Source organism: Chrysemys picta, chromosome 3 (genome assembly GCF_011386835.1).
Source record: "Chrysemys picta bellii isolate R12L10 chromosome 3, ASM1138683v2, whole genome shotgun sequence".
In the NCBI taxonomy this organism is placed as follows: domain Eukaryota; kingdom Metazoa; phylum Chordata; order Testudines; family Emydidae; genus Chrysemys; species Chrysemys picta.
Window position 1 is genome coordinate 168,480,481 of NC_088793.1, and position 22,499 is coordinate 168,502,979.

At 41.0% G+C, this 22,499-nt stretch overlaps 1 protein-coding gene across 8 annotated transcripts in view; it reads right to left on the reverse strand.

The window, feature by feature from the left end:
* The window catches only part of HHAT (hedgehog acyltransferase), a 354,454-nt gene that overhangs the window by 302,825 nt on the left and 29,130 nt on the right, over positions 1–22,499 (reverse strand). For all 8 annotated transcript variants that reach the window (XM_024101211.3, XM_005301226.4, XM_024101209.3 and 5 more), the window contains exons 4-6: positions 16,115–16,228; positions 10,465–10,659; positions 6,197–6,409 (exon numbers count right to left, since the gene is read on the reverse strand). In XM_024101211.3, coding sequence (XP_023956979.2) covers positions 6,197–6,409; positions 10,465–10,659; positions 16,115–16,228 — 522 coding nt within the window. The remainder of the gene's footprint in view (positions 1–6,196; positions 6,410–10,464; positions 10,660–16,114; positions 16,229–22,499) is intronic.

The window sequence follows — 22,499 nt, forward strand, 5'->3', positions numbered from 1 at the left end:
TTAAGTTCTAATATGGGCTGCATGTATTTGCGTACATAACACCCACAAATTCTGCAGGTAAATTTGTAGGGGCTGGTTGACATTTTTGACCTACAAAAACTGCCATGTCTTTGCACGTGTTTGTATGGTAGCTGGCATAATAGGGCCTATAATTATTGGTTGGGGCCTCTGGGCACTACCGTAATACAAAAATTAAACATTTTATTAAAGTTTATGTGAAAGTTATCTACAGCACAGATTAATAAAAAAGTTTCTATTCACCCGTGTGGAATGCTTAAGTTATCCAAAGATAGCAAGTTTGGTATAAAAAGTCATAAAATGCACATAATACATAATCTGCAATATCCCAAATTAGGGTAATAAATTTAACAGTACAGTTTAAATATCCATATCCATGGAAAGTTATACTAGAAATAACTTGTGAAAAATAAATACTGTAACAATCAATGTAAATTGCCCCTCGGTAATTGAGAATTTAGGGTACTTTATCCCTAAATAAATACCATCTATTAAAAAAATATTTCAGCTACGTTCCTGTTTTTAGAGTAGCAGCCGTGTTAGTCTGTATCCGCAAAAAGAACAGGAGTACTTGTGGCACCTTAGAGACTAAATTGGCAACCTAGCTCATTTCTCCTGGCATTACCATTGTCTGGTGATATATTCTAAATAAATGTCCCTTGACCACTTGATGGTCCAACACCATGAGTTGCTGCATCAGCGGGGCATAGCGCTGACCAATTCCACATTCTCATAATGCTCACTCTTTACTGGGATCCCATGTGCCCACGGCTCCAACGATCAGTGCGTATATTTGAACCTTGTAACCCCCAGTTCCCAGGGCATTGGCCGGGAGGGGGGAAGTGTATTTTTTTTTCTTTTCTTTTTTTGAGCTTGGGCATCAGAGAAGGCCATGGTCCTGTTCTCAAAAGGAACTGTGACATCTACCATGAGGATCCTCTTCTGTACCTCATTAGTAATGATGATGTCTGGTCACAGTTGACTGTCCATTCTAGGGATAGTGGAGTTCACGTCAACCTTCCCCACAAGTAGAGGGATGGCCTTGACTAAGCAATCTTGGATGGTTCTGTGGCACAGCTGCCAGGCGCAGGCTACTATTAATAAAAGGTCAAACTATCCCATTTTTGCAAAGCAATTATAACAAAGTAAAAGCATTATTACTGAAAGCTCTTTGCCATAGAATAGTTTTGCTATTTTTCATTTTCTGCAACTCCGTTTTCCAGCATGTTAAACAGCAACATTCTTCTCACTCCCAAGATTAATAAAGAGTTTCTGCCATTCTTCTTTTTATGATAAAAGCAATAAACATACTTCATACCTCATGCACCCAGATAGAGCTACTGAAAATTGCTAATTAATTATCATTCAGATGCCCCTCTATATTCTGCCAAGTCACTACCCTCTCCTCATTTAAGTCACTCCAACAAATGCACTTCTTCTGCAACACCTGCAAGGGAGTCAATAATATGAATTATTTAATAACCTTATCTTCCTTTTTAAATTTTGTTTAAAAGTCAAATCTTGCAGAACCACCAAGATATGCATACTTCAAATGCGATCATATTACAGTAACCAGCATCCTCCTTTACTGTTTGTCTCTCCCCGACTCATTGTCTCATGCCTAAAATTTAGGTCTGTTTGTGGCAGCGGTGTTTTCTTTGAAGCGATTAGCATGCTTTTGGAGCTATATAATGATATATAATAAGGAAATATTTCTTCAGTCTTCATCTAAGCTAACCTTAAAAGGTAAATACTGTATTCATTTGAATTTTCTTCCCACCAGTTTTGTTCTTCTCCTGAAAAGGGCTTTATAGAGGCACAATTGATTGGCTTGTTCTTAGTGAAGTCTAGAAAATTACCTGATGACTTGTTACATCTTTCAATGAGCTTTCCAGATGCTATTGCCCTTCTGACTCATCTCCCTTAATGACATCTCACTGGCAGTGAGTAGTTTGAAGAGACCAAGTTTCTTCAAAGTACTGATAAATCACTTGACTCGGCCCCTTTAATTCCTCTGGCACTTCTGTCAGTCACGGTTCAATGCAGTATCAGTGTGTGCGTTGATTTTTCTATTCAAAGCCACAAAGGGGAACTGGACACCAGATTCCTATTCATCCTAATGGAAAATGAGTGTCCAAATGTTGGACATACGCACAGAAAAGAAAACAAAGCTGTGCACAGGCTAGCCTACCCATGCTAGCTTGAACCCAACTAGCACAAATAACAATAGCAGCGAAGACACCACAGTGCAGGCGTCAGTGTGGGTAGTTCAAGGCTGGCATGGACCCTGGGTACATCCTTTTCCCGCGAGCCTGCTCTGAAGGTTGTGCAGCACTGTCTTCACTGCTATCATTACCTGCACTAGCTGGATTCAAGCTAGCTCATGTTGGCTAGCCCATGTACAGATTTCGCTATAGACAAATATAGTTCACTTCTACTAATTCTTAAAAGTGTAACGTATTCTACTTTTGTTAACTGTATTTTCATCATGTATTTCTTTAGTAAGGGAATCTTTTTCTCCACTGCACCAGGTGATAAGCGTATCTCTTCCTGTCACTGAGCCTTCCCATGTTCACTCTAACATGAAAAAATTCATTTTAGACAGGTGGGCGGTGGAGGACTATCAGAAGTACAAGCCAGTCACCAAAAGTTAACCACATCCCTAAGTAAAGCGTGGGGCTAGTGTCTAGCTGGTTACAATGGCACTCACTTGGAGAGATCCATGCATGTTGCTTACAGTTATGGAGTTACAAGAACACAGAGGCAATCCCTAGTATTTTCTTTCAAACCAAGCATTAAACATTCCACACAGGACTAAATTAGTTTTCTGAGAGTACATGCTGCTTTGAGGTTCCATCTGCTCTATTGCTGGTGGAGGCTATTTTATTATCTTATCTTCCTTTGAGCTGCACAGCAATTACACATTCAGAACTATATCTATGCTAGACCATGTTCTTGCCTCTGTTCGGTATCCTGGTGTGTCACAAGTTGACTTTTCATTGATGCAATACCCATACACTGTAAGTATCTTGACTTTTATAAAATTTTAACTGCAAAGCATATCTCATTGCTGTATTTAGTGACCAGCTGGTATGTCTGTGCTACTATTGCACATGCCTTGTACCTTGAAATTATCAGTCCCTCACAGTACACCTACACACCAAGTGCCTCAGGTAGAAATGTTTATTTGCAATAGTGTTTATTAAAGGAGCTGATTGATAGCACTGAAAGCTGAAGTCTATGCCTATCAGGAGATCAGATACAGCATGCACACACACAGCAAAAGTGTAAGCTCACCCAGGCCATATCACCAATGTGACTTGATATTGCCAGGCTGTGAGAGTACTACTGCCTTTATGGCATTTCTACTGAGACTTAACTAGGATACCAATTGGTGCCAACAGTGGTGACGATTTCTGTGGTGTGGGCTCCTAGCCATTCAGAGAACTGGACTGAGGTCATCCACTCATTTCACGTAAGCTACCAGAGAGTCAAAGGACACCACTGAGCCAACTAATGACTTTTGCTTACTACCAATCTAGGCTTTTATCTGAAGTGGTTGCCTAGAGGTGAAAGTCTCTGTCTTGTTACTATTCAAGTCCAGGTAGCAATATCCTGCATTTCCCAAAGTGAGAGGTGTGAATGATTAGCCAAACTAGATGCTCAATTGTTCTCCAGAGTCTCAGCTTTCATTTTAATTAAAAATTAGCCTTTACCTGTTATGGTTTCAAAGGAAAGCTTCAAACTGTGAAACAAGTGTAATCAACGCAGAGACATCTGCATGAATTTGTAGACCACCTGAAACAGCAGCTCTGAGGTTTAAACTGTACCATTTATTTGAATGGATAGTAACTGATATCCCAATGATGATCATTTACATGTCAACATTGTTAGTTATTTCACTGCTCATCAAAGCATAAGAAAGGAGAGAAAGAATCATATCATGAAGAATTACAGCAGAGTCCCCTGGGAGAGGGGGGGCATAAAAGACTAGCCAGGGAGATGTAGGAGATGTATAAATTAAGGTGAAATGACCTTTAACAACACATGGCAATGTTTCAGGCACATGACTAGGTTCATTTTTTTTAAAAGAAGGTCTCAGCTTTCAAAAGTTTGGAAATAGTTGTTTAAACTATTTATCAGCGGCTTTCAAATCAGCGTCAGGGGAAAATGTGGTCCAATGAATACTCATCAACTGCCAGCTATGACACATTCAATGCAACAAAATGAAGGATTTGCAAACAGCTGAAGGAATATTTTATCACTCATATACACATGATGACCCTATAATTTCTGTTTCCACTGCACCTGTGTGGGATGGTGGGCAGGGTTTACCTTTTCTTATCATTTTTCATATGCTACATATGGTAGAGTGCCCAGAAAACATGACTACATTAAGAATGTTCTCTATCTTAAGACCCCCAAATCTGGCACCTCCAAGACTTTCCTGTAATTTTGGCTTTACAAAACTTAAACATCTGGTTCAGGATAAGGATAAGAATCACAAATTTTCTGGGGACTAATACTGAAAATTCTTTCATTCTTATTTACGTATAATTTTCTAGCTGACTTTCAACTTGGCTTTGTTCAGTGCATAAGCTTGAACTGAGTCCAAGCATCAAAATATCTCTTACACTTTTATCTGCTGTTCAGGAAAATAACAATATTGGAATTCCCATCTTTGTATGGAAGACAGTAGGGCTGTATTTTTGTTCAGCACTTAGATACTATGATGATGGGCATGTTAGAAACACAATGGGGATGGATGGAGCTGTTACCATGCAAGAAAAACTGAAAATGATAAAGAGCAATTTATTCATCTTCTGGTAATTTTTCATTTGAATAAGGTGTATCACCTGTGATACCCACAATGAAATGATATCTATGAACTGTTGTCAAAAGTTCCCTCACTGACATGCTCAAAACTGACCTGTCTCTATGCCATTGTTGTATACCTTGATGTTGTCAAATTCAGATCCAGATGTTTAAAGCAACTAAATTACTTTGTTTTTCTAAAGACCACATGGAAATAGAAGTCCCTTACAACAGCCAGGAAGGAGAAAATTTTATATTAGACTCAGTTATGGACACTGGGCACTGAAATCACCAAATGCATCAATGAAAACTACTATGTTTCCACTGTGGGTTTTCTAAGGTATCTAGTCGATTGAAAAAATATGTATCTATTTCAAAAAGGAACTAGAATAGTCATATCTCCAAGCCATCACAGTCTCATTCAGAAGATAATAAAAAATATATGTGGAAAACTAAGGCTCCGAGTTTAAATTAGCCCACCTTTACCCCAATCACTAGATTTTTAGACCTATTTGGACATTTTCCTTCAATCTGTCACTCAATCAATACTCAGTTTTTAATTACTAGTTTTTTGTGAATTCAGTATTAGTCTATGGCTGATGTGTAACCAGGTAATACCTAAGCTTGTGTTCTTAGTGCTCCCCTCTTTCTGCATGCAATGTACTTCAAGCCATACAAAAAAGGGTAAGATGGAGATACACGAACATTAAGAATATTTTCTGTTTGAAAATCTCATCAATGAGAATTTTTTCTCAAGTAGGTAACTGTAAATGAAACTTTTAACTCAGACTCGTCTGCAAAGTGCATTTTAAAATACATTATCAGAAGAATCATCTGAAGTAATGGATTAAAGAGAATTTTAGGCTCTGCCTAACCAAAATGTTCATCTAATTAACAACACCACCTCTCAAAAGATGAAAGTATCTGCCCTACCTCCACCTACTCACACCCACACAATCTCTTTCCCCTTTTAATTTAATACAGCTTGAATACATACATCTGGCAGCTGGAAAGAGGTCACCAATTCGTTTGGCAGCTTTTCAGATATTATTTTCAAGATATAGGCCTGAGCTTCAAAGTCTGAATCCAGAACCAAAATCTTCTGAAGTTCAGAGGGTGTTTAATAATATGTAGTTTTAGCTCAGGACCCCCAACTAATTTTCAAGCTTTTGTCTTCCTTCTTTCAGGCCCATTCTGGCCAATTTATCAAAGTGCCCAGAGCTGTCAACCCCCACATTAAAGGTAATGTGTGAAGGTGCTGGGAACCTTGCAGGAAGTACGCAGCACCTCAGAGGATTTAGCCCTCAGTCCACATTAGATGTACTGAAAACCAAGAGCCGTAACATCTTAAAAGTGCTGTTACCTGCTTAGTAAATTCATTGAAGGTCATAATGGGTCCATTGTGGAACACAGGATAGTAGAACATGTATGCCAGCATCCAAAAAAATGAGTGGTACCTCTTCTGGGTAGACCCATGCCAGCAGTATTCAAGGCTGAAACTAGTGTAGTAGAGGCAGCGAACAGTCAGGGTGAAGAGCAGCAAGTAGTACTCATTTTCAGTGTCGTACCACCCTCTCTGCAAAACAAAACAGAGAATGTTTATAACATGATGGGATTCGATATCAAACAATCAGCATTCTTACTGGCACTTTACTAGTCCTTAGGTCATCATCAATAAAGGGCAATTAATATAGATTCTAAAACTATGGCGTGTGCTCCCTGGGGAGGCACCAGCGCATAGTGGGGAGGCACTATTCACACTTAATTCCTTGGCATATCAGGGTTTCAGGCTGAGGGAAAGCTGACGCTGGAGCTGCTAGATGACACTGTTGGTAGCCTCAGCTGTTATGACAAGACTGCAGTTCTGGCCGCCCCAACAGAGGCCGCTGCAGGGCTTGCTGGTTCCTGCAGACAGAGGCTGCTCCCTGCCTGTGCAGAGCAGAAATGCTGTAGCCCACGTGGGCTAGTGGAGCAGCAGGAAGGTGGCTCAGTGGCAGCAGCAGCTGCCTGCTCCTTTCATTCTCCTGCACCGGGGAAGGGGAGACACAAAGGTGAGTTATGTATGGAGACGAAGGGCAGGAAATTCTCAACGTAATTAACAGACTTGTTGAATGCCCACATGTCAGTGAACTGTGTTTGGATGGTAACATCTATACTGTAGTGGATTTAATAGCCCTCCACCTTCCCCACCCACCATTTGATAAGATCCGGTCCTGCTGCACCATGCATTGGAACCAAAGAGAAATGAATTTGTCAGTCCTAATAAAAGTGTCTTTTGGAGAGAGGATAATGGGACAAATAAATCTGTTCACAAGCGAAGAACAGTTTCTTTAAAATCCATATAGCCAGTGAAAGGAAGCAGAGGATGAAGACAGCAAAACTGAGTCTATGCCAGTCAGTTAAAGGATGGTTAGCTACCCTTGTTTTGGCATAAATCCAACTGTTAGAGCAATAGGCTTCATTTTCCAATTCAAAAACCTACAGTCATGAAAGAGAAACTGCCAAGTTTGACTAAGCAACTCTGGGATATGAAAAAAATCAGCATTTTGAATTAGAGCGATTACATCTCTCTTGAAGTAGAGATGTGTTTACTGGAGTATTAGTGGAGCACTTGTTTATCATATATTATGCTCCATCAAAATAACCTTGACACATTAAGGCATATAATTTCATCTTGACGCACAGGGCTTTATTCATATAACACCAATCAACATGACAAGGGATAACCCCCATTATTTCCCATGAATAATGCCATGTTTCAAGAAGCAGCAGACATGCTGAATCTGATTTTGAGCTAGACCTTAAATACAAAAATTCCAACAACTGGAGGTGTGGAAGGCAGGGGTTCACATTCAAATATTTATTTATTTATTTTTACACATTGCAAAAAAATCTGTAGGCTTCTTACACAAAGGGTTAGGTAGGTAATATGCGTAATCATCCTCTTGATGGATGTGATGCAAACATATTAGGAGCTGAGTGCCTCAGTATCAGAAAGATGTTGACAAATTTGAGGGAATTCAGAAAAGAGCAACAGAAATGAAGAGTCTAGAGCAGTGGTTCTTAACCTTTTCTGCAGCCTGCACCCCTTTGGTTCTCAAAATATGTTCTCGCATCCCTTATCAAAAATCAAAATATGTTCTTGCACCCCTTAAACCTAAAAAATATGTTCTCACACCCCTTAAACCTAGATATATTTTTGTTTGTATATTACATTAATCATTAAAAAATGTATAATGTTAATAAATACATAGGTTTGATGAAATAAAGTAGTTGTACTTACGTGCCTGTACTTAATTTGTGTTTTTGATGATTTACCTTCTAAAAACATCTGGCATGTCTCGCACCCCCAGAAGGGCATCTTGCACCCCAGGCTAAGAACCACTGGTCTAGAGGAACCAGCGTATGAATAAAAACTGAATACAAGCAAAACCAATTAAAGTATTCAAAGGGTGTAAACACCAGAGAGAGTGGAATGTCTAGGGTTTGTGCAAGGGATCTAACTAGGAGCAACAGATTAAAAGGAAGTTAAATATCTGGAAGAATTTCCGTTATAGCCATTAGACTGTGGAAGAGGGAGTGACAGAAAAATCCATATCTTGAGGTATGCTACAGAGTACCGCATTATCAGTGTGGGTAACTACAAGGGACTATTCCTTCAACAGTACCAAAGGATGTGTACTAGTGTGCTTTACGGTGTCAAAAAAGACCATGTTGATGCCTTGAACGACTATTAGCAGAGACTTGATGAGAAGATTTCTGTCTCCTTTTCTTAGAGGGTGCCTGAGAAGGTGGCCACTTTTTATGTTCCCCAGCGGAATGATGGTGTGTGCTACTCCTGTCAGATAAGATTTCAGAGACAGAGCCTCTGTGGAAGAAGTGGAAGAGGCACAAAATCAAGTGGTTGTAGGTGCCAGTGCATTTTTTGAAGACGACGGCTCCAAAGGCACAGGGAATGCCCAAATCTGAGGCCAGTCTCATAGATTTATCAAATGGGAATAGCTTCAAACAAGCTTCTCTCGCCTATTTGAAAAACAAATAGAGCATTGGACCCTCACCTAAACAAAACAAACTTTTAGAATGGCCATCATTAAGGAGAATGGCCATATCGCATAAAGGCCATATCTGAAACCAGGAGAATTCTGTTCAGCCACAGAGATAGAAAATTATTTTAAAAGTTACCCAGATGAAACCTAACTGTAAACAAAGGTTTAAACTTAAAACCTATGAAAAGTTAACCCTAGTACTACTGCTGTCAACTAACCATATCCAGAAGTTACAAGAAAAACTAGGTAAACTAGGCTGTGGAATAAGGACACTGGCAATTCCTTCATCTTTCAGCCAAGGGCAGTTAGAAGGAACAGAGGAAGTTGGCCCTACTCTGTCGTTTCATGCCCGCGGGAGAAGGGCGCAGCCATTGGTCAGCAGGCAAAAAGACTGCGATCTCTGGCACATGGGGCAATGCACATCAAGAGTTGAATACGTATAAACAATCACTCTACTATAAATGTTAACTTTTTATGTCAACCACTGGTGCAATGTAGGCATAGAAGCAGGTCTTGGGCCCTTTTCAAGTGTGGGATGGCATCTGAAAGGGAAAGCATGATCAGAAAAAATTCCCTCTTGACTCCCTGAAAAGGCATCTGGCTCCTTCCAAACACCAAAATGAATAATGCCTCTTTAATTTATTAAATTCCATATAGTCATTCAACTTTTGCTCTATTCTTACTATTTGAGTCTACTATCTCAACTAGAATCCCATTTCACCTATTCACCACTCTCTCTGCAAAAGGTCCTCAATTCTTTTTTAATATGTTCCCTCCTGCACCTAATTGTATGACCTTTAGTTCTGGCTTGTTCATCAATCTCCAAAAGGCTATTCAGTCTTGATTTTATAACAATCCTTGACTAGTTTAAGTACTTCACTTGTGTTGCCTTTTAACCTTCTCTCAGGACTAAATAATCCAGATGCTCCTCATATGTAAGACCACTCATTTCATTCATCAATTCAGCTGCTCTTTAGAATCCTTTGGGAGGAAAGGCATCATAAAAAGGTAATTTGAAGATAATGATGACAATAATAAAAGCAAGCAGAGCTGTAGATAAATGGTTTTGAAATCCACAGACAGCAGTTTTAATTAAAATATAGTCAGGTCTTAAAGAAAGTGGGTAAATCAGATTAGTTTGAGCATACAGTACAGTTTATTGCATTCAATGATTTCATCTATTGTTTAAAAGAGAACAAGTAAGCTGCAATGGAGAACAAGACTCTTCTATCTGCCTCACAGTTCTCGTCTCAGTTTACACCAATATGAAACTCTATAGAATAACAAGCTTGTTATGCATCTAGTTATCTTTTAGTACTCAGGGCCACAACATACCATGACAATACATATGAGAGAGAGCTCACTAGAGGGAGTTCTCAGCAAGGTTATTAACATTTCCAAATGAGATGCTACAGTCAAAGGCTGTACCAACACCTACTGCACCTTAGCACCTAGAAAGTTCTTTTGAGCCCATCTCTGCCTAGGCAAAACTAAAAGTGATTCTGCTGATAAGGGTTTTGCAATAAAATGCTGTCCACGATCATGATAAATAAATACCATACTTTGATCACACTAAAAAAATTACCTTTGCTTCTTCCACGGCTGGTACGCGCAAAGTTGTTAACAAAAGTAGTGAGCACAGCCATGTCAGGACTGCTGTCTGAAACTGAGCCACGGAAAATGAAATGGCTATATGTAGCAAAATCACTGTCAAGCCATTGATTCCTAATAGAAACCAGCAGGCCACCATCCCGTATGCCATAAGACACCAGGGTTTGTACTGGAAGAAAGGGAGAGAGGGGGACTTTCAATTTAAAATAATAGAAGTAAAAATTATTAATCAGCCCCCCCAAAACATGACATTTACCTTAACAAACCCGTATGTTTTTAATGGCAAAAATAAATAGACACAAAATACCAACCTGAGAACAGTACTGATATTACAAAAAGTAATATAACTTTAGTTTTAAAAATGCCTAATGATCTAAATATCAGGTGTGAAATACAAGGACTTCCTGGAACCAGAGGTTTAAATTCTGATAGGATCAATTGATCGCTTCTTTCTTCAAGTTAGAGAATTTGAGCTCCACGCAGTTTTTTCTGTGAGGGCCTTTCAGATGAGAAGTTAACATTGAAGCATTCTCTGCTCTGCATGGACATTAAAGATCATTTGGCACTATTTATATGCTTAGAGGAATTGCCCCGGTGTCCCTGCCCACATTTCTTTCCCCTCATTGTTTTATAGTGTGCTATGTGCAGGTGAGCAGTGCCACTGCCACCTCCCACCCAACAGATTGATTCTTGTATATAACTCTTTGCCTCCACCATTTGCTACTATCAAAAATAGTCAAAGAAGAGAGTTGGAAACAGCTCCTTCAGGAGCCAATCAGTGTTGCACTGTGCATCAGCCATGGGACAGCTAGAGAAAAGCAAGAGTTGCTTTCTCCTCCACCAAGGACTAAGGCAGGAGTGCTGGAACTAGGGGTACAGCAGCACCCCCAGTCTTGAAGTGGTTTCCATAATATACAGAGTTTACAGTTTTTTTCAATGGCTCTCACCACCCCCACTATAAAAACTGTTCCAACACCACTATGAGGCCTGCCAGCCTAGGAAACTAGGGAACCAAACTTGGATCTGTCCAAACACAGATCACTAGGCCCAGCGCTTTCCTCCCAGAGAAAATCCAACAGAAGGAGCAGGCTTTTCTTGAAGCTCTGCATGTTCTCACAGTTTTGCCCCTTATCCTCCCCTTTAACAGGAGGGATGTGTATCCTTATGGAATGGGGAGGGCATGTCACTAGCAAGCCTCACAGATCCCTGCTATGCCTCATGGCTAAATGAAGAGCAATTACCACTCTAAATCTCTCTAAAAAGCAGTGTTAATTTTTAATTACATTCAGACCACTCTCCCCTCCACACCCCCTTTTCATTGTTAATGACACCAAATATTGTTTGCTTAATTATTTCAATAGGATTGTATTTTAACTTATTTGTAGTTAGAAAGTGCCCTCAGTGAAGTGCTCCTGGTGTATCACTAGAAGCACTTCACTGAGGGCACTTTCTAACTACAATTATTATATGCCCTATTGTGCCTATCTATAGACTTTTCTGTATGCAGCTAGCTAGGCAGATATACATAAATGTGTGTGCATTTAAATCTGTTCAGTGTGTTTACAATCAATGCAAAACACTGTATTACTATGTTAGGACTGTAAATTTAAATGCACAGGAAACTGGCAGACCAAGAAACCTACAATAAGAAACTTTTGGTTTTGTTAGCTAAAATGTAATCAGCTTCAAAGGTTCTAAGACAATTTGCACATGCACTCTCACAGTGCATTGTTGAATGGGTTTATATTAAAACACATCGGTATAGCATCAGTGCTTAACCTCTTCAGGGCAAGGTTCACATCCACCTATAAACACACACATACAGCACCTAGCGCAACACAGCTCCCATCCTGACCGGGGTCTCTCTGTGTTACCATAATACAAATAATAATCAGAATAATAAAGTTTTATTTTTCCATATTATTTGCCTTAAAATATTGAAAAAATTAAATTTGCATGTATTAATGGCAATAAAATATATTTTAAAAAAGAAATGGCAGTTTAAAATCCTGCAACATAACTTGGAGTTTTATGGATTTTGCTGTGGTCTCTCAGGAGGGCTCCAGGGTTTCTAAGATAAGGACAGTAGTATGGGTAGTAAACATCCAGACTGAGAACATTCTCCTGACATGTTCAGCTTGCATCAGCAGTTCTTTGAAGCTCTTGAAGTTGCTTGTCTGGATGTCTCTGTCTCTCTCTGCCTTTCTTGAAGCAGTGTTTGAGGCTGAAAATAGCATCAACAAGATGCTAAGAAGAAACTACTGAAGTGATTCCAACTGTGAAAAGAACCCTCTTGCTGCTTTTTACATAATTTAACATGATTTGAAATCTAAACAATGCACATAAGCTTATATCATTACTCATTATAAATCTGAACTCAAAAAATGGAGAGAGTCGCACTGAGAATCACTTTAACCCAACAGTAGTAGAGACCCCTTTAAAAATTGTAAAAGAAATGTTCTTCTAGTGCATCTAAACGTTGGCTCTTCTGTGAACATTCAACTCAAATACAGTATGTAGCTTCCTACTAGTGTGACTGTTTAGTGCAACTGTTTTAAATAATTTTTAAATAATTTCTTCCTGCAAAGCATCACAAGAAAACTGAAGTCCATGTCTCTAGAACAGGACATGTCAGTTAAAGAATCACATGACACAAAAGTCCAGTGAACTATTCACAGCAAGGCATGGGGCTAATAATTAGAAGTGAACAAATGTGACTGTAAATTAGTTACTCAAATATTCCTTGATTATAATTAGGTTTATGGCTTGTTTTCCATTCTACATTATTAGCATCCATCATATTTACACAAACAAGTTAGCAAATATATTCCATCCTAGATATTTACGAGGTTAGATCCTCTCTCTCTCGTGGACAAACTGAACAAGGGACTAAAACTCGCATATGCTTTCAAAATTATTCCGTCTAATGGAAACACAAGGATTTCCAACCCCATGAATCTGCGGGATCCATGACTAACATACCCCACACACCCCAAGATCTTCTGTAACACCTTACTCTGGTTCCCAAAATCCTAGAAGAAAAGTAGTCCCTGCAGATCACCTGCACAGTGGTATTTATACAAATAAGCCAAGTAGTTACAGTTACAGTTACACTAGCTAGGATCAAATTACCAGGGCCATCATTCCGAATGCTTAAGGGCAGAAACTGATCCTCAGCTGGAGACAAAACATCATTTCCCCTTTACATTATTACACAATTAAGTATACTGAAGATATTCTTAAATATTTGATGTGTTGCACTCTCAGAGACAAGATGAATCAATGGCCTATTCAACTGTGATGATTCCTGTGCAGCACATTTTCTTATTATGATTACTACTACTACATTTCCTGCCCTTCACCTGCCATTTTCAAAAGACCAATTCATTACATTCACCTTCTTTTTCTTACATCCGCAGTATCAATGCTTCTAACTTTATTTTCAATTTACAGATCACCCAAGTTCTAAGAAAAAGCTAGCACAAAGAAATAAAAAAAGTGATACAAGGTCACAGGCAGTATCATGACAATATCTCCGCAGGGACTGCCTAGTGTTCCCATGTGTTTCCAATACAGATTCCATGAACCATAACTGCTGGCAGTCAGATCTTCATCCCACCTGAGACAATCTCTTTCAGGACTCAAAGGAGCTTTATAAAACCTCTCAACTGAAACTGCTAAAATACCTGGTGTTACACATTCTGCACTGCCCCCAAAGCACAAATGTTTGGTGTTCTATAAGGAAAGGTAGCAGTGAAAGAAATTAGATTTTGTCTTTAAAAAAAAAAAAACAGTCTGCATAATGAAGCAGATTAATAAAAGCAGAACAATAGGGTTATTAAATGATTCTTTTCTGAGATACATGATTATGATTCAACTTCAGATTCAAAGTTCCATGTAATTTCTCTGATTAATGCTAAGGAACTATAAACTGGTCCCCTTCCTCTCTCTGTAAACCAAGAATATGTTTTATTAAAGGACACCCCATTTTTACATACTACATTGCTGAAATTATTATAGACAGGGCTGGTTACGTGATACTTCCCATTATTTGACCCTTGTTTTCAGTTACTTATATTCCTTATTTATCGTCTTCTTTATAAAGTTATGGGGGCGGGGAGTGAACAAATCCATTATATTGGCTCCAAACTTTGGCAGTCCTTAGGTCATTTCTTGCACTGCCACTAAAAATGGATAGGACCAGCACAACCACTGAGAAGCTTCAGACAGCCACTATTTTCCCCCCTTGAATCACCCTACCACAAAAATGTTTCCTTCTTTCCCCCCTCATTTGTGGATTTTCCCTGCAAAATGTCAATGATCCAGAATAGGTAGTATCCAGTCCTGCAAAAGTGCCTGAAATCTCATTCCTATAGGATAGGAACAAGAGTTTCAAAGCAGCTTTCTAATGGTTCTTACTTCTAGCCATGGAAGGTCCCAGATATTAGACATTAAAATTGCTACTTTTTTATATATAGCTTAGTCACTTTATAGCTTTATAATCCTCCCTGTCCTCTAAGTTCTGAAAATGTGAGTCTATGGTACTAAGAGGGGCTAGCTTTGCAGATTGTGGGAGATGAAAAATCTTCCCAGTTGAGCTGTGGTCAGAAAACAGAATTTGTGTCCTCCAGAAAAGTCCAATATTTGGTTTTGTCCTGATTCAGGACCACACAAGAAAAGAAAGACAATTTTTGTAGAATGAAATATTCACATGCAAGTGTTGAAATGAAATGTTTTGACACTGTGAAATTAAATATTTAAATTAAATGTCAATTGGACCTGAAACATTCTGAACTGACATTTCACTTTAAAACGACATTTTAAGTTGAAATATCAATTTGAAATTAACTGTTTCTATTTGAATCAACTCCTCAAATAGAAACTGTTCAGTTCAAATAAGCACTTCAAAACAAAGCAAAATATTTGGATTAAATGCTGCTTTGGAAAAAATAAAAAAAAATCATTAAAAAAAATCCAATATTTTCCAGTGTAAAATTTTAGTTTCAACAACTACATTTTCCAATGGAAAAAACATACCTCGGACATCTCTTCTCCACAGCACATACGAGGGGACAGAGTTACACTGTACTGGGTCTGTGGTATAATTGCCCATCCATGTAGAGACATGCTGCTTTTGGCTGTCATGCACCTGCATGATGTGTATCAGGTTTGGTCCCAAATATCGTGCATATCCAAGTCCCCATTATCCAACATCATTTTCGAGTATTCTCACAGAAAAGTATTAAGTCCCTAACTATAGGCCCAGTTCTCTCAACCTTACTCACAATGAGGCGTAGATTTAAACAGGGCTTTGGAGCTGTGCTCTGGCTCCGCTCCAGCTCCAGGCAAAAACCTGCAGCTCCACTGCTCCGGAGCTGCTCCGGGCTCCAGCTCCGGGCTCCAGCTCCAAAGCTCTGGTTTTAAATGGGACTGCTTCCTCATTTGAGTAAAGGTGGCAGAACTGGGTCATAAATAATTATATCTCCTAGATACAATTTCTTGGAATTTTTCATTCTATAGAATATACTTTTCAACAATTTGTAATACAAGTGTTCTGTTTTCCAGGTCTCACAGCTAACTGAAAAAATATAAGGTGCACTCCTGCGAAACACATGCATTCATACCTTTTCCATAAAGAGCCTTGACATCTGTGATACCATTAGATGGCCAAGCAGAAGCCATATTATACGTTCCTTTCCCCATTCCATCCAGAAGCTCCACTCAAAGTCTGTAGGATCCTAGAATACATAGTGAATTGATTGATATGTGTTTCAAAGCTGGGGGGGGGGGAGTATACTGATGAAACAGCATGAAAGGTTTGAATAAAACACAAAGGTTTATGATCCAATACCACAGACCATGGTCTGAAGGGAATCTACACACATTGTTACAGTAGAAGGGTCAGATTTTCAGAGGTGATGAGCATCCACAATTCCAAATGATTTCAATTTGTTTAAAATTTGTGGAACCATTTCTATTGGTCTTACATCTTGTAAAACCTAAATCTGAGGCCAAATTTGATTTGACAGTGACCCTTCCCACCAAAGCATCAAAAATTTGCAAACTATAAAACATACGCACAAGCACATAAATACATGTATCATCTCTCAGCACTGAAAAATGTAGATACAAGTGAGGAAGCACAGGCTCAGTACAGAATAAGATTCCTGATTTTAAGGGCTCTCTCTCTATTCATCAATATTTATTGAATACCAATATGGTATAATCATAATAATGAGATTTCTCCAGGAGGCCTGTCAGGAACAATGTGACAGTCCTTCACACAAGGCTTATCAAATGGAATTTTCAAACTACAGTAGTACGTGGCTGTTCACCAGTATCTGAACACAGGAGGACAATAGTGTGGATTTCAACTATGCAGCAAATAACTTGCTTTAAACTAGATTATGTTACTATGCAGACCTTAGTGCAACTGTATACTTTGCAGCTTTGGCTCCATGCCCAGTGCACCAGACAGCAGAACTGAGCTAGCATGAGGAAAGAAGTAATCTGCATGGTAAAAAGGAGGTGCAGATGACTTTCCCCCATTGCAGCAAGGAAGAAAACCAGAGAAGGAATTATAAGGAATTATAAGTCTGGACTGTTCCTGGGGCAGAACAGCTATGTACCACTCTTACTCGTGACAGAACAAAGTATCCAAAGTAACTCATAGCAGCATATTAGCCTTAACTTAATTCAGTTTAATTACTCTGATGATCTTCCAATATTTGAATAATTTTTAATTTTATAAAATGCCTGATTATGGTTTTTACATGCAATTTTGGCTCCTAGCTTCCCACCTAGATTTGATCACAACCAACACTTTTTTGAAACACAGCCTGTTTTCCTAGGTCCTGAGACATCCCCATACTACTGATCGTAGTGTTTCTTGCTGAATTCACCAGCTTCAATGGGACTTCTCGGGGTAGTAAGCACTATATGCTCATACTAAGTGAAGAACGAGAACTTCATAAGGTGCACAAAGAACAATCTCCACAACCTTCTACCCAGACCAAGAAAAGTGCATACAAAATTTTCAATAAACTGAAAGTTCGTATGATTCTAAACAACAAACTGCAAAACTTCTGTTATAAGGCTCATCAACCACAAAATATTGCAGCAGATCAGAGTGACTGTTTTCAGGGACACTCCTGGAATGGCAGTACAAATCACACCAGGATAAACTCCAGATCAATTTCCTGAAGCAAAATCCCACTCAAGCTTTTAGCTTCAAAAAATATTGCATAGCTCCTTCCCCACCCTGCAATTAGTTATCCCTGATATTCCATTCTCTACTCCAACTTTTCCACCATTCTCAATCATAGAACTCAAGCCAGTCAACTAGAGCCAATTCTAATACTTCACATTAACTTTTCAAGGAAGACTGGCTCATTCTTTTTCTGCCTGAATGTTTTGTATTAGCTATTTGAGACCCAGTCCTGCAAGCCATCCCTTTAATTCTGTCTGAAGCAAATATGAGGTCCAGGCTTGACTGGGCCCCTAAAACTGGAGTACTGCCAGAGACTCAATTGAAAACTGCTAGTATTCCAGAACCACACCCTAGTGACACTCCCATTTTAAACGACCTGCCCTCAGTGTAGGGCTCTCTGTTCTGCCACATTTTGTCAAACACTGTATCATTTCCAGCTTTTGAAGAACATATGTATAAAAACCACTATCACATCTCCCCCCACCTGTCCGACCACACATATTTAAAAGACAAAACCTTTCAACAATGGGAAAAAACATAACCTACATCAGGGCTTCTCAAACTTTTTCTTTCTGAGGTGCCCCCAACATGCTATAAAAACTCCAGGGCCCAGCAGGGGAGAGAAGGACTCAGGGCTCTAGGCCGGGGGAGGGAGGGGCACTCAGGCATAGGTGTCGTTTGACTTCTATTTTGGGTGGGCAGGGGCCAGCGGGACTCAAGCCAGCTCTGCACAGCGGGGTCTGGGGAAGGAGCACCACCTCCACCCTCTAACTCACCTTAGCAGGCCACCCAGCTTGTCTGGGTTGTGGGGGGGAAGGGGGGCAATCAAAATTATAACTCAAAGGTGGGGGGCTCAGCTCAAAAAGTTTGAAAATAGCTCAAGATGCAGGGTGAGGGGTACCTAAGAGCTGTGTGCAGGCATGGGGGGGGGGGGTAGCTCAGGGCTGTGTGCAGGTAGGGGTTAGCTCAGAGTGCAGGCAGGGGAGTAGTTCAGGGTGCAGGGAGGGGTAGCTAGGGGCTGTGTGCAGGTAGGGGGTAGCTCAGAGTGCAGGCAGGGGAGTAGTTCAGAGTGCAGGGAGGGGGTAGCTAGGGGCTGTGTGCAGGGAGAAGAAGTCACTCACCTTGTGTAGTAACCATGGTTCTTCGAAATGTGTCCCCCTGTGGGTGTTCCACTCCAGGTGTCGGTGTGTCCCTGTGCCGGAGATCGGAGATTTCTCGCAGCAGTACTCGGTCAGGGGAAGGGCGCACACAGGGGTCGTCTCGTGCAGCCGTTGGCACCTCCTGTAGCATGCACTCCCCCAACCGTCCCCTCTGTTCCTTCTCTACTCTAGGTGCTTGTAGAGCAGTACCCCACCAGAGGTGGTAGGGGTTTGGAGTTATGTATAAGTGTGTGATGAGAGCACTGTAAGGTCAATGATAAGAGTCTGAGACAAGGCCTTGGGTGATAGCGTTATGCTTGGCAAAAGCAGGGGCCAGCGGGACTCAAGCCAGCTCTGCACAGCGGGGTCTGGGGAAGGAGCACCACCTCCACCCTCTAACTCACCTTAGCAGGCCACCCAGCTTGTCTGGGTTGTGGGGGGGAAGGGGGGCAATCAAAATTATAACTCAAAGGTGGGGGGCTCAGCTCAAAAAGTTTGAAAATAGCTCAAGATGCAGGGTGAGGGGTACCTAAGAGCTGTGTGCAGGCATGGGGGGGGGGGGTAGCTCAGGGCTGTGTGCAGGTAGGGGTTAGCTCAGAGTGCAGGCAGGGGAGTAGTTCAGGGTGCAGGGAGGGGTAGCTAGGGGCTGTGTGCAGGTAGGGGGTAGCTCAGAGTGCAGGCAGGGGAGTAGTTCAGAGTGCAGGGAGGGGGTAGCTAGGGGCTGTGTGCAGGGAGAAGAAGTCACTCACCTTGTGTAGTAACCATGGTTCTTCGAAATGTGTCCCCCTGTGGGTGTTCCACTCCAGGTGTCGGTGTGTCCCTGTGCCGGAGATCGGAGATTTCTCGCAGCAGTACTCGGTCAGGGGAAGGGCGCACACAGGGGTCGTCTCGTGCAGCCGTTGGCACCTCCTGTAGCATGCACTCCCCCAACCGTCCCCTCTGTTCCTTCTCTACTCTAGGTGCTTGTAGAGCAGTACCCCACCAGAGGTGGTAGGGGTTTGGAGTTATGTATAAGTGTGTGATGAGAGCACTGTAAGGTCAATGATAAGAGTCTGAGACAAGGCCTTGGGTGATAGCGTTATGCTTGGCAAAAGTGTGCTCCAATGTCCAGGTTGCAGCTCTACAAATATCTATTAAGGGGACATTGTTCAAGAATGCAATCGATGTCGCTATGGCTCACGTTGAGTGGGATCTGATGCCCACGGGGGGTTCTTTGTGATGCAGGTGGTAGCAAGTTTGAATACAGGTAGAGACCCATTTGGAGAGTCTCTGGGTCAATATTGTAGAGCCTTTGGCTCGCTCTGTTGTAGAGACGAATAGTCTTGGTGACTTGCAGAATGGTTTAGTTCTGTCCAAGTAGAAGGCTACAGCCCGTCTGACATCTAGCATGTGCAATGTTGCTTCTCGAGAGTCATTATGTGGCTTGGGATGGAAGGCAGGTAAGTGTATGGTTTGGTTAATATGAAAATTTGTAGCCACTTTGGGCAAGAATTTTGGGTGAGGACGTAACATGATTTTGTCTTTGGTAAATACAGTGTACGGTGGTTCAGCCATCAATGCTCATATTTCACTGACACGTCTGGCAGACGTGATTGCCACTAGGAATGCGACCTTCATTGACATATGAAGGAGTGAGCAGGTTGCTAGAGATTCAAAGGGTGGTCTTGCGAGACATTTGAGCACAAGATTGAGATCCTGTGGTGGTGCAGGTTGGTGTACTTCTGGGTACATGTTCTGTATACCTGCTAGAAAGCGCCGTGTAATCGGGTGAGCGAATATTGAAGCCCCTTCTATCTGTTTGTGGAGGGCCGTAATGGCAGCAAGGTGTTCTTTAATAGAGCTTATGGCTAACCCCATTTCCTTCAGTTCTAGTAGGTAGTCTAGGATCATAGATAGAGGCATCTTGGTCGCGTCCAGCTGTTTTTGCTGACATCAAAGGGAGAATCTTCTCCACTTGTGACGGTAAGTATTTCTCATGGTGAGGTGACAGCTAGTTAGTAATACCTGTTTTACTTTCTCCAAACAGTTCGATTCCCCACGTTGGAACCAGAGAGGAGCCACGCTTTGAGATGGAGTTTCGCTGGGTCTGGATGGAGCATCAGGCCCTTGTTCTGGGACAGGAGGTCCATCCAGAAAGGCAGCGGATGTGGGGCACAGACTGCTAGACATGAGAGGTATGGAAACCAAGTCTGCCTGGGCCATGTGGGGACAATGAGAATGATGTATGCTCTGTTGAGTCGTATCTTGCAGATGACCCAGGGGATCAGTGGGATCAGCGGGATTAGCGGGAAGGTGTACTTGGGTCACGCGTTCCACGGGATGAGGAAGGCATCCCCTAATGATCCTAGAGCCAGGCCTGTCCTGGAGCAAAATAGTGGACATTTGTGATTTGTCACTGAGGTGAAAAGGTCAATTACTGGGTAACCTCATTTTTGGAATATTGTGTCGTCGAGAACACTGTCGTGGATTTCCCACTCGTGTTCCTGTGAGACGTGCCTGCTGAGGTTGTCGGCTGTAGTGGTTTGGCACCCTGGTAGGTATGATGCTGTGATGTTTATATTGTTGCAGATGCAGAAGTTCCATAAATTCATGGCTTCTCCGCATAACGAGTGAGACCTGGCTCCTCCTTGGCAATTGATGTAAAACATGCACACCACATTGTCGGTGAGAATAGAGATTGAGAATTCTCGGCATGACTGCAGTTAAGCCTCTCCCACCTCTCGAGAGATAAGGGTGGGAGTTAATTGTAATGGTAAACAGTGAGAAACTGTTCCCAAACAGGGAGTTAAGGAGAGAAAAAGTCTTCTTCTTTCTTCTCTTAAGAAAAACCTCTAAGAGAAACTAACGAAACTATGTAACTATGTATAGTCTAAGACAGTGGTTCCCAAACTGGGGTTCGTGAACCCCTGGGGGTTCACGAAATGTTACAGGGAGTTCTCGGGGAAAAAATTCCCTAATGGCGGACAGAGCTGTCCCTAGAGACCCCGGCACGAGGCCAGCAGCCCGGAGCACCTGGACTTCCAAGAGCTAAGCAGATCAAAGCAAGCATATCTATCACACTGAGGAGATTTAAACTTCAAGACTCCTTATAAGAAATGGAAAGGGAGGTGAATATTTTTTGCTTTTTTAAAATTAAATAGGCAGCTAGTATTGTTTTTAAAATTATTATGAAGAACAAGTTTAAGCTTTGTTGTAACGTGCGTTGTTTGCCTGGACTGCTCAAGACCTGAATGCTTGTGTAGGAGGAACTCTAAGTTGGCTTCTTAAATATCTTCATGCTGTTTCACATCTGATACTCCTTGATGAAACATATGAGCCTGGACTTATAACAGGCTTATTCAAAGTGATACAAGCTACGAAAGCGAGATCTTGGAAGAGTGTTGCCGTTTTCATAATGTAATAAAAATACTGTAATGATAAATAATAATAAATAGTGTGTAATAAGCATGTCATAAAAACAAATTTTATATTTCCAAGATCACTGCTTTTATAATTTATACTCAGGTAAAGGAGAAAATCCCTGGAAATATTCATTTTTAGGAGGGGGTTCGTGAGACTTGACATTTTAGTGAAAGGGGTTCACAGGCTGTAAAAGTTTGGGAAGCACTGGTCTAAGACTAACTAAACAATGTAACTAAGTATAGACTAAAAGAAGTTCCT